Source organism: Pelecanus crispus, chromosome 6, assembly GCF_030463565.1.
Source record: "Pelecanus crispus isolate bPelCri1 chromosome 6, bPelCri1.pri, whole genome shotgun sequence".
Taxonomy (NCBI): Eukaryota; Metazoa; Chordata; class Aves; order Pelecaniformes; family Pelecanidae; genus Pelecanus; species Pelecanus crispus.
In genome coordinates this window covers 38,153,913-38,167,180 of record NC_134648.1, presented here as the reverse complement: position 1 = coordinate 38,167,180, position 13,268 = coordinate 38,153,913, and the positions used below count along the sequence as shown (strand labels likewise).

General features: G+C 34.4%; 1 protein-coding gene across 1 annotated transcript in view; it reads left to right on the top strand.

Annotated features, from left to right (window-relative positions):
- Positions 1 to 13,268, top strand: part of RYR3 (ryanodine receptor 3) — a 203,530-nt gene that overhangs the window by 17,695 nt on the left and 172,567 nt on the right. Inside the window, exons 4-8 of the mRNA XM_075713037.1 lie at positions 1,298 to 1,372; positions 2,367 to 2,445; positions 4,998 to 5,110; positions 5,560 to 5,659; positions 8,301 to 8,394. Of these exons, the coding sequence (XP_075569152.1) occupies positions 1,298 to 1,372; positions 2,367 to 2,445; positions 4,998 to 5,110; positions 5,560 to 5,659; positions 8,301 to 8,394 (461 nt within the window). The remainder of the gene's footprint in view (positions 1 to 1,297; positions 1,373 to 2,366; positions 2,446 to 4,997; positions 5,111 to 5,559; positions 5,660 to 8,300; positions 8,395 to 13,268) is intronic.

Below are 13,268 nucleotides of genomic sequence, written 5' to 3'. Positions count from 1 at the left end.
CATACCAGAGACGATCCCTGTTCTAAAGTTATATTTTGGGGAATCATCTTTCATATTTAACGATTGCCTAAATATACCTGAAACGAGAAGACCATAAAGTAAATACTCTTTTAAATTGAAAGAAAGCTCTGTGTGTGTTGGAGAACAGTTTCAAGCAATTACGCGAGAAGTTAGATATTCTTAAATCAGCCATTGCTAACTTGTTATCAGGATCCTGGTGTTAGACCTTTTATTATTACTCAGTGCTTACCAGGTGCAAACATTATGATCTGGACTGAGAGGAAAAAAAAGGTATAATAATGTTGCCCACAGTATAGTATAATTGGTATTAACATTAATCATGATATCCATAATTCTGCAAAATTTGCAGATCACTTTCCTAAAAAAGTCCTTCATACAATCTGGGATTAAGGATTTTAAAAAAAAAAAAAAAAAAATCTTAGTCTCAGTGGAAGGCACCACAATAAGTCAAGAATTTAATTTCTTGGTCATATTATTTATTTAACTTTGAATAGGCATGCTATTTATAAATAACTAGGAAATAAGATGGTAGATGTAGAAAAAGACTGAGAGAGGCAGACTTAAAAACCTATAAAGCTTATTGTCTGTTGTTACATAGGTAACTTTATTGTTAAGATTCTTCCCTTGGAATTTATTTTCTTCTGGTCATCAAAAGGAGCTCAAAAGATGTGCGTTAAATTCTCTAAAAAAAGCATACGGAAAATCTAGTTTTGCCTCTCCCTGTCTTGTCATAGATTTCCATATTTGAAATTAATAACCATGCTTGGTTGAAATTATGGATGCAGTTGCTTTAATGACTCTGGTAAATGCTTAAGAAAACACGAATCCTAGCAAGTAGATATCATTAGTATGTGCTTAAACTGCTCTGGGCAATAGGTGCATTTTTCCACTTTCAGATTTCAGTTTGTGTATATTTATACATACTTATTTTATTATTATTTTTTTAATGCCTCTGAGAAGTTTATAAGAAAGGTAAGTAGTGTCTTACTTAATTTAAAACATTTTTTGAAAATGCTGTGGTTTTACTTAATTATAATAAAAATTAGATCACAATAAGAGTCTTTGACCAAGAACAATATTAGTTTGCTGGCAGTTATTTGGCTGTTGCTGTACCTACTTCATTATTATGATTTTTGCCCAGCATATACATTTCAGAATTTTCTTGAATATTTGCACTTATTACTTGAACTGTATTAGTTCTTCATGTTGCTATGTAATTCTGATGGTAATCCATGCAGTGCTGTGGAGTTCTGACCTTCTCTGTCATGTTCGGTAGGCAGCTCAAGGGGGTGGTCACAGAACTCTGCTGTATGGCCATGCTGTACTACTTCGACATTCGTTTAGTGAAATGGTAAGTGAAAGAGCATTTGCGCAGAATGAGTAACATGAAACTCAAATAAAATTCTTTTTAATAAAATAAAAAATACATAAATTTGGAAGAATTTATCTTTGGAAGTTCTCTTCTGGACGAGATTAAAAAATTTGAATAGCTTATGGTGTCTCAACACAATGGAAGTGGCCCCTGTGTTTTAAATTCAGAATCTTCAATCCATTTCACTTAGAAGTGTAGCTGGAAAGCTCCTTTAGCCCTGGATTATTTCTGTGTCCTTAAGGAATCCATTTTAATGATAATTCCATTAGCAAGTTGCTGCTATCGCAAATGAATTTGTTGTGACGTGGGTTTTTTTCTATCATATTTTATAAGATAAGGTATTCCTTTTAACATCCCATAGTTCCCAGAGACTATGCCCACAGACATATTATCTTCAGGCTACCTTGTATAAATTTTGTTGCACTACATTGTACAACTGGAAAATTTTAACTGTTCTGGATCTTTGACTTATTGGGGCCCATGCAAGTATACCTAATAGGAGGTTGAAGAAATGAGAAGTCAAGAAAATACCTTCCCTCCTTTTTCCTGTACTAGAAGACTCTACATTAGTCTTTGAACTCTGTTACTTATGTTTATGAACCATACAAATTGTAGTTGCCTTGACATACCAGAGTTGCAAATATGACTACTGCCTTTTGGTATGTTTGTTATGTTTTCATGAAGCAAACTTATTACAGCAATGTTGTAATAAGATGTTTGCCTGTTCCTGTCTGATGAACTATGTGAAACTTTGGAAGGTAGGAGCTAAATTGCACAGAGAAATATATCCGGAAGTGGAAAAGAATTTTTAAAGTCAGGAAGAGCTTGTATACAAATAACATCATGCATAACTAAATTAAAAAAATTAAGCACAGGCTGATAGTAAGACAGAGTAATGTGAATGTATTTATTTGGCACGTGTGTTAATGGATACTGTTGGTTTTTTGTTTTCAATAACTTCACTATTTTGCAGTATTTGACGTGTTTAACATCATCAAGATCCCAGACGGATAAACTTGCATTTGATGTGGGACTACGAGAAAATGCAGCAGGTATGGCAAGTTATTTTTGAAGGAAAACATGTCACACATTTCTGGTTTTAGAAGAGGCATTGAGATTAATGGCACTGTAAGCTTATGAATGTCATTTTTATGTGTTCATTAGAAATAACAGGACTGAAAGTAAATGATGACTGTCAATACTGATGACTTTCAGTAAATTAACTGACTTTGTGTAAGAATGTGAGAGTGCCTTGCAATTAAGCTGAGTTACCACAGCTGCAATAACACTGGTGAAAATGGTCAAAGTCAAAAATTTCCACTGAATAAAATAAATTTGATGCTTTTTTTTTTCTATTTGTATGGTTTGGCACTTTCAATAGAATTAGTACGGAAAAGCCATATATTGGTGCATTCACAATATACATTGTAACCATGCAACAAAAGAAGTATGCAACTTGTAATGCAGGAAAACAAGAAAAAATGTCATCAGCACATTGCTAAAAGAGCTGAAGAAAAAATAAAAGCATGAAACGGAGCAAGATAATAATGGGACAGAGTGGAAGAGATACAACACAAACAGGAAATGATGAGAAAGCTTTAAAATCTAATTAATAAATTGCCGGGAGTATTGCCAGTAACAGTGTTGCCAACAGAAAAGTAGTAAAAAAAAAAAAATTGTGCTTTCGTGAAATCACATATAAGTTATGAGATGCTATTGGGAGCTATGTTAAAAGAATTTAAAAGCAACTCAGCCACAAAGAGACACAAATAGGTTTACGTGCTGCTGTATACATAGTGTTAATGGTTACTGAAAATGATGAGCACTCATCAGAAAGTAACAGGTGACCCTGTAGTACCCAGCCCCAGACATACACCTTGAAGGGAAAATCTAAGTACCTGTATACAGACCTCATTAATGTGAAGTTTCAAATAAAGAAATGCCAGTTGTATTAATATAAACCTGTGCTTCCTATTGTTTTTTCATTATTTTTAAAATAAAGTAACATCAAAATAGTCTAATGATGGAGAGGCAATGCCAGTGTAGGTGTTAAAACATTTGTGGACCATGATCTTTGAAACTTCCTTTTCAAGTGACTGATTATCTGCATGACCTTCTGGTTTGAATGAGTGAAGTTTGTCTTTCAGTTGTTTGTAGCCATACAGAAGATGGTCTCAGACAGATGTTAGCAGCCTGTTATTTGGTTATATCTTTGGTTGCTGCCTTAGATGGACAATTTTCTTTAGGCATGTTGATAAAATGAATATATGTGTTCTGTCTCTCTGAATGTAGTTTCAGCAAAATCTGTCTTTATAATTTTATAGGTTTTTTCAGAGTTATTGTGCACATGTCTGCTTATGCCCATGAGGTTTTGTAATGAATATCTGTAGTTGTCTCATATTGGTATTTGCTTAACTGTACATATACAAAGACCCTTGTACACATAGGTAAGATATAAAAAGCAGCACATAAAACAAATGCTTAGTTGTGTTTCTGCACAGAGGATTTTGATAACTACTGCATGCTTGTAAACCTCATAAACTGAACCCCATAATATCACTTCCCCTTGCCCTACTCCCCCACCCATGAAACTGTCCTATTGAATCAATTTCAGCTGCAGGAAGTATTCTTCACCTAGGAGGTATTGAGAAAAAAGCCACTGGATATTTAAAATTATTATCTTTCAAAGATTTAGGAATTTACACTTTTGCTTTTAGGGATGTAACTTTATTTATTATCTTCTTTATAATTAGTTTCATAACTTTCAAATTTTTTTTTAAGGAGGTTTTATGTGACATTTCTTAGTTGATGAAACAGATTTTTTGTGCTTTGTCTTATGCTACCAATTTTGCCTTTGTTTAATTTTCTCCCACTTTGCATTGCCAAGTGAGAAAGCTGTATTCAACTCATTTTCTTCAGGGTCTTAACTGAACTATGAAGGGTGTGAAACTGTGGAATGAATTAGGTCATCTTCCCAAAATCGGGGCAGGGGGTGGGGTGTGTGTGCAAAGTAATCTGGAATCTTACATTTAACGTGTAGGAAATTTTCTATCGTCACTCTTAGGCTTGGCTGTCCTGTAGTCAGTATGGTCTGTAGTGCTAATGGAACTGCTCCCAGAACTGGTATTTGTAGTGTAGCAGTGTTGTAAAGTTATGGAGTATTTGTTTCAAAACACTGTATTCTACAACATAATGTAGCTTAGCGTGGAAATGATACAGAAGATTGTGAATTAAATATGAACATTAAGTAAAAGAATACACAAAAGGTGATAATTAAGACTGAGGTAGCTGTCAGCAATTTAGTGGCAGTGAGACCCTTGAAGGGAGGGCAGTTCTGAACAGTTTTTTGTAAGAGGTTAGTTGCTTTAAAAAAACATGAGAAATACCAGCTTCAGTGATGACAAAGATTGGTTGACAAAAAGTTTCAAGGAAAAAGAAAAAAATTCAAATGGATTGAAAAGGGTAATGAGGTGGTTTTATAAGGTGAATGTCTTTATAAGACACAATTCTTTATTATGTTATTTCAGTGTTGTATAAAGATATTCTTAAATTTCTTGGGAGTTGTCCATTTTGTATACCCTTGATAAATATCTCTGTCCTTTAGGTGAGGCATGCTGGTGGACAATACACCCTGCTTCTAAACAAAGATCAGAAGGAGAAAAAGTTCGAATAGGTGATGATCTTATCCTGGTCAGTGTGTCCTCTGAAAGATACCTGGTAGGTTTGTTTGTTTAGCAAGTGGACACATGGTGGGAAAATACAAAGTGCTGTGAGGAGTTGGGGAAAATGGTTGGGATTCTTATGAATGAAATTTTTTCTAATCTGAGAAATAATGCCTGGTTGTAATGCACTTTTTTCTCTCAGTGAAAGGTTTTCCCCCACCCAGAACAAGACTGTTTCTATGTCTTTATCCCAAGGTGTACTTCGATATTCTCCATCTTGGGAAGTTTTTATTTCTGTAACTCTGGAAGATTTCTAAGCTGCAGCTGAAGTCTGCTGATTAGATTTAGAAAAGAGTTCATTTTAAAAGCAAGTGACTACTAATTTTTAAAGAATATTTGTGTATTTACTTCATTATGCATTTCTATTTTGTTGAGAAATTAATATACTAAATATTTTTAAGTGCATAAATGTCACTGTTTCCTGTTACTGTCATCTTATTTCAGCATCTCTCCATGTCAAATGGAAGTATTCAGGTGGATGCCTCCTTTATGCAGACACTATGGAATGTACATCCTACATGCTCAGGAAGCAGTATTACAGAAGGTTTGTCATTTTATTTATTTAGAAATGAGTATGCTTTAGTGTGTTTTTTAAGAATATTTTCTCAATATCCTTTGTGGATCTCACAGCCATGCTTCCTTATTGTGTCTCTGTAATAGCCAATGAAAATGAGCTCTCTAAATGCATCCTCTTAATCAGCCTTAAATCCCACACCGCAGGGTCAGGATTTTGTTCTAGGTACTTGACTGTGCTTTACAACCATGGTTGAGAAGCATCACCTTATTCTGTTTGAGAAATGTCTTGTTCTGTAATGAAAGGTTCATCCACTCAATATTGCTCCTTATTTGAATGCCATACTCTGTCATGAACACTGTCATAACAAACATTGTACTTTGCCCCTGCTGTTCTCTGTTTAAAGTATCAGCCATCCACATTCATGAACGGTAGATGTCTTTAAGTCAGGATTATTTTGTGTCACTTGGCCCTAAAAACTAACCATTTATGATATAATAACATACAGGATCATAGGAAAAAATGGAGCTATAAGGGACCTGAAAGACATTGTATTTTCCCTGGGGTCAGCTATACTAAGTCTTGATAGAAGTAGACTATACTGGTGCTAAAGACTAAGTCACTAGGCTTATCTAAACTATGGTTGGGTCCTTCTAACCCCAAGTGGTTTAAATCAGCATCCCACAGTGTTTCTGTGCACTGGCCCATAAGAAACTTGCCTCAGAGTGTTTGCAGGTTTTCATTATAAGAGCATATGGGATATGGATTTTCCTTGTAATACTTTCTGATTGCTTTCTGTTGCAAGAAGTGTATTACGCTGGAGCTGTATGTTTATAAATGGCTGTCTGGTCCCCTGCCATCATGGGTGATAAATAGAATAGAGGTTAACTCTGGAAAAGTCCCCGTGTTCTCAGGTTTCACAGGTAAGACAAAACCAAGCAAACAGAAAAGCCATCCTATAATAAAATTAAAAACTTGTAACAGAAGACAAACATAATGAGCTACACAGAGAGATCATGAAAGATCAGTGGTATATTTTAGATTTCTGTAACAGCAGGGATTTGGCAGCTAAATTTCCTAAGTGCTTAGAGAATCACAGAGTGGTTGAGGTTGGAAGGGACCTGGTCCGGTCCCCTGCTCAAGTAGGGCTGCCTAAAACAGGTTGCCCAGGACTCTGTCTAGACAGCTTTTGAGTACCTGCAAGGAGGGAGACTCCACAAGCTCTCTGGGCAACCTGTGCCAGTGCTCAGTCACCCTCACAGTGCAAAAGTGTTTCCTGATGTTCAGACCCTCCTGTGTTTCAGTTTGGGCCCATTGCCTGTGGTCCTGTCGCTGGGCACCACTGAAGAGACCCTCACTCTGTCCTCTTCACATTGCTGATATCCCCCCAGAGCCTTCTCTTCTCCAGGTCAAACAGTCCCAGTTCTCTCAGCCTTTCCTCATGAGATGCACCAGTCTCTTAACCATCTTAGTGGTCCTTTGCTGTACTTGGAACCCTTGTTCTGTGTAGCTCAGAATGGGACACATAATCCAAAACTACATAATCAAAAAAAAAGAAAAAAAAAAAGAGGATAGGGTGGGGTAAGCAGAGAAGTAGGTTTTCTGTGTGTCAGTTTTTTCCCAACTACTTAGGCTTAGGTTTAGCTGTATATACACTTCTCAGAATGGTTTACATGAGGGAAGATCATATGTCAAAAGACTTAGCAGCCTAATGGATGGACAGACTGAGAAAGTGGGATTTCCTGAGTTTGATATTGAATGGAAATTGGGCAACATATTTTTTTGTGATGTTTGAAGTACTTTTGATGAAACATAAATATCAGGAAAGTATATTTTTTTTGCATTCTTTCTTCTCTTTGACCTTTGTATTAATTGACAACAGGATAATTGCCAGTTACTATTTTCCTAATTTACAAATTTATATTGAATCGGACGCACAGTGTGAAGGTTTCCTTCTACCCTTCCTCCTGTATGTGTGTTTGTTTTTTTAAAAGGCATTAATTTCACTGACAAGGTCAGAACAGTTTGCACTGAGGGTCTAATGAATCATTCTCCTCCTACACCATTTTTTTTCTTTTCTTTTTTTCTGTGAGTCAAAATGCCTGGTTTTGACCTGTAGTCTTTGTGTTAAATGGGTTGGAAAGTTAGCTTCCATTAAACTTAATCTTCAGAACTGCTAAGTGTTTTTCTGTCCTCTGTCTCCTGCTGCTGCTGTGCAGCTTTGATTTTAACACAAATTATAAATGTCAGAACAAACTGATGAACTTACCAATTTATTTTGTATTGAGAATATGTAAGTTGTATTAAGGGGGAGGAAACTGTGGTATTATATACTTGATTTGGCTTTTACCTAAAGCATTCAATTTTCAAACTGGTAATTGTTGCAGAAGTTTTTATTTTCCTTTTCTGTCCCAGAATCCTTATTTCATTTTTAAATATCAAGAGGTTGCTTTCTTTTTGTCTTCATTTTCAGAAGAAATATTTTTAACTGAAAAAGATTAAAAAAAAAGTTGTCATACTAAATTTGTTCTTCCCATTTAATTTCAATTATGAGTGAAAATTTGGAAAACAGATTTCATGTAGGTCTTTTGAATTTTTAAAATTTTTTTGGAGGGTGTTATTTTCATATTGTCAGTCTTTAAGCTAATGGGTAAATGTGTTTTTTCTACAGGATATCTTCTGGGTGGGCACGTAGTACGTTTTTTCCATGGCCATGATGAGTGTTTGACAATTCCATCTACAGATCAGAATGATTCACAGCACAAGTGAGTGGTGGTGCATTTTTATACATTTCCTTCTCTCAAAAAAGCAATAGACTGTTGATTGTCAGTTGAATTTGAGGTTAGATTAGAGTTAAACACTCTTTACAGCAGTCTTTAATTAGGCAGTGACCTTGCTACAAGAAGTTGAGACCTACTAAGCAGAAAATCAGTCACAAGTTCTTTTATTGCTGAAATTCATGTAGTTGATTTCCACTGAGATTTCAGCCTGTTATGTTGTTTGTCCTTTAATGTGTACTACTATAAGCAGAGGTAAGCAATCATTAGCAAGGAAGATGGTAATTTAAAAAAAAAAAGCCCTAAAAAATCTCTGAAAGTTTGGCCTGTACAATGATTTTCATATTGTATGTATTCTTTTTTTGTTTTTGCACCTTTTTGCAAGTTCTTGCTCTCTGAAATTTGCTTAATATGTTAAGATAATTATATCATGTTAGCTAGACTCAATGACTTTTGTATTAAACTTAAATCTATAGTTGTTATATATTATGTTGATTTATTATTTGAATTTAACTTTGCATTTTGCTGATGCAAAAGCACAGCGAGCTAACAATTTTGATACACAAAACCCCCAGCATTAAAAATCATATTCAACAAATAAGATATTTATAGCCGTTGTGACAAATAAGTTATGCTTTAGGTAATACGCTACCACAATTAACATTGTTACGTCAAGTAAACTTTTCATCTCTAATTTTCCATTTTTACATTTCTGTGGAGTAAAAATGTCTTCAAAGCCAAAAGAAAACCCAAACTGAATGTCAGAAAACTTCACTTGTTGGTGAATTTTTTTTATTGCTGTTCTCTTCATATGTGTATAGAAAAAAAATATACAAAGTTTGCACTGAGTGTGAAAATGTGCACGCATAGTAAAAAAAATACTAGCAAAAGCAGTAGGATCTAGATATCTTGTGTGGAACAGATGTCATACTCAGACTAATTTTATAAACAACCAGTCTTAATAAGGTTATAGTAAGTGTTGAGCCTTTTCAGTATGTTCAGAAATGCTGTACAGCTATTGCTATTACTTATCTAGAAGTCAGATATAGTTAAAACCAAAAATAATTGTGGAGTTGTATTGCCATGTGTGATGTTCTTAATATATGTTTGGTGCGTATTGTTACTGCCTTAAGCTCTGCTTCCATTTTTTTACAACTATGTAAATAAAACGGTAAAATAAAAAATGGTTATTTTTCTGAACAAAAATCTCTGTATTTGTATTCCTAAAATAGGAAAATGATGTGAATACTATATGGAACATTTTCAAATGTATGATAGTGCTACAGTGTGCTAAGATTGATGATTTGGATTTGTCCTATCTTTTGGATTTGTGAGTTGCATAATAGACATAAGGCCAAGTTTGTACTGTGTCATAGTTGTAGAAGTCACGTTTACATTACACAAAACAAAATGAATACATGAAAAAACCCAGATATCAATAGGAACAGGAGAAAGAGCTGTAGAAAGTGGTTGTGTTTATTTCTATCTCTTTGTTTAATCCTAATGCATTCCATTAGGACTATTAAATAAGTTAAGTTAGGCAAGAGTGATAATTTCTCTTTTCATAGAGCAGACATTCTGTAGAGAATGCTCCTTAACAATTCATACAGTGACTGTTCTCTGCCAAGAATCTTAAAGTCTTTTATTACAGGCCAAGTGAAAATACAGGGGATGGACTTACTGAACATCAAAAAGGCAAGCTTGGCAAAAACGCAGAATAAGATGGAAGGATGGATGGATGGAATCAAGGAGAAGATGAAGAAAATATTATGTGGATGCTGTTGTGAAAAAGCAGCAATTCTCTTTTACTTGCAGTTTTGTTACTGTAAGAGCAGGTCACTAATGCTAGTAGAGTGTTACATATAGAAAAAGATGGAAAAAGGTTAGAGAATTTAAGTCGTATAGGAATTCAAGAAGTATAAAAGATGAACAGAGACATATCTACAGTATTCCTTCAGTGAAGGAATGGTTGAGTTGGGTCAATGAGAAAGGAAGGACATCAAAGAGAATGGAAATGAATTATTAGTTTTGAGCTTAGCTAGGAAGAGGTCATTAGAGTCTGCCAAAAGTAACATCAGTAAGGTGAATGGGATGAAAGAGGATCTAGGATGAAAACAGAAAAGAAAAACTCCAGACAGTTATTGTGTATTCAGTCTATTCATAGAATCATAGAACAGCCCAGGTTGGAAAGGACCTTTAAAGATCATATTCATAGAGTCTGGAAATGAAGATGAATTGATTGCTATTTCTTTTGTTGTCATTTTGTATTTTGATTCTAGAGTATCAAAAACATTATTACAGAAGACAAGATGTATAGGAAATGCTACTACCTTTACTATGAGGAATATATATTCTTACTCTTATGGTTCACTGTCATTTTGAAATTTTTGAAATCGCGTGTGTGTTCTTAAATGTGGCTCCTAGATAATGCACAGGTGTAGATCTACAAGTCCATCATCTTATAAAGATACTGGATGCAAATAGTTTTTCACACTCCGGTATACTTCAAGTTAATATATAGATTCTTGTTGGAATGTATTGGTGTTGATCAAGAAGAAGAATATCAGATAAATCAAAACCTTAAGTGTTCTCAATAGAAGAAAAGTTGTAGAAACACTTGCTCAGATAAGAAAAACACAACTTTCATTTCACAAGTTGAGTTCCAGGTCCCATAGTTGCATGAGAACAATGCTAAACAGATACTTTTTTTTTTTTTCCCCTGTTAACTGTTGGAAAAGAATTTGACGGTCTGAAAAGCCAGTTAAAATTCTGCATTTACAAGTGCTACTTTAATTCAGAACAGACTGTACAACAGCTAGTTGTGACATTTTTATGTAAGGATGTGCAGCATTCAGTCAAGTTTGCCAGAGCAGGAGGGAAGATTTTAAATGCTCTTGCTGCACCTTTTTTTCAGATACGTAAGGACAATAGAAGGTCCAGCTCCCATGCATGCTAGGGTGGATTAGTCCTGTTCACAGGAATACGCGTAAGAAAGTTTTTCATCTTTCAGTAATCATTCATGTCTTGTTGTCCAAGCTCCAGAATTTGTTTAACCTTTCTCATATATAATGGGTATAGGAAATACAATAGATAATAGTAAAGATCTTGATCTGAAACTCAGGATACATAGAATCTTTTCTTTCTTCTTTAATAAAAGCCTTTCTCTGCTGTACTGCTAGGTTTTTATTTTTGGGGAGGGGGGTTTATGAGGTATAGACAAAATCCTTTCCTAAGAACCAAAACACAATTTGAACCTTTTTTTTTTTTTTTTTTTTTTTTGTACCTTAATCACGTTATGATACAGTCATTTTTCATTCTGCATTATTCTGTATTTTTCAGTTTGACTGTCTTTATGGTTTGGGGTCAGTTCCAGTCATTTTAATTAAACAATGAACAGTGGAACTGTTTTCTTCATCTTTCTTCACCCCTTCTTTCATTTGGGAAACGGAAAAACAGGTCATATGAATTATTGTTCTTACCTCTGACAAAGCTACAACAGTTTATCATTAGAAATTGAAGAAAACATTTAAGAATAAGCATGCATCAAATGATCTTGCTGAAAGGTTCAACCAACCTCTCCTCTAGGTATCAATAAATAAATATATGAACAGAAAGAACCACTGCCAGAAAAGTTTAGAAATACAAAACAGGCTGTCTGTTTATATTGCCCTAAGAAAAACTGAAGAATCCAACAAGCTTTTGGAAGTTTGCTGCGCTTTTGAAAAGACGCTAGTGAATCAGTTTGTTTGCATCTAGAACAATTTGCTTGTATGTGTGAACCCTTCTCTCTTGCTCAAATTATGAAGGAATGTACTGCAGTATATTACAGTTATTAAGAATGTGATTTTCTTATTGATGTCTGCCTGGAGGACTCGGTTTCTGACCAAACTCACAGTTTGCACATAGATGTTGTCATGTCACTTTTTCAAATGAAGAAGTAGGCATAGCAAAAAATAATTGTGTCATCCTCTAGTACTATTTTGCTGTGTGAACAGGCTTCTGTTCAGTTAGAACGTCCACTGAGCATTTACTACCAGTAACAGGACATTTCATTTTGTCATATGATGATGGTGCAATAAACCCTTACATAGTACAGTATGAAGGACAGCTTAGGAGTCACATTGTGAAAGCAAGGCCTTCACTCTAATACAGTTTCCCAATAGGAGTAATGTTGCAGATAGTAGCCTAAAAATGTGTAAAAGAAATTAAATTTACTTAGTTAAGAGATCTTTAAAATAGTTTAAAATATTTAAAAATAGGTAAGGTGCATGTCAAACTTCCCAAATGATTATTGTAACTAAATAAAGTATTTGATTAGAAGTTTATTATTTCCTAAATTTTTACTGTTGCAGAATGTAACAAATACAATTACTAAAAAAAAAAAAAATTAAAAATTATTATTAAAAAAAAGGGTTCTGTGTACCCTGAGTTTCAGATCAAGACCTTTCCTATTATCCACTGTATTTCCTATACCCATTATATATGAGAAAGGTTATACACATTCTGGTGCTTGGATGACAAGACATGAATGATTACTGAAAGATGAAAAACTTTCTTACATGTATTCCTGTGAACAGGACTAATCCACCATAGTTTGTATTTGATTATTGAGTAGAATGTTATTTTCAGCACTAAAACATGTCACTAACCCCTGGCCATTAATTCAAGAAAATTAGATTATATTAACAGCTGAATCCCTTCACTTCCTGTGTTTTTATTTCTCTGAGTTTCCTAAAACTAATACATAATTTTATCTGTATTATCTGTTTTGTAAGGATTATAATACAAAATTTTTTGTTTTATCACCACCATTTTTGTCTTTTAGTAAGAATGTTAAAGTAATTCTGGGAGTGAAGTCTCTG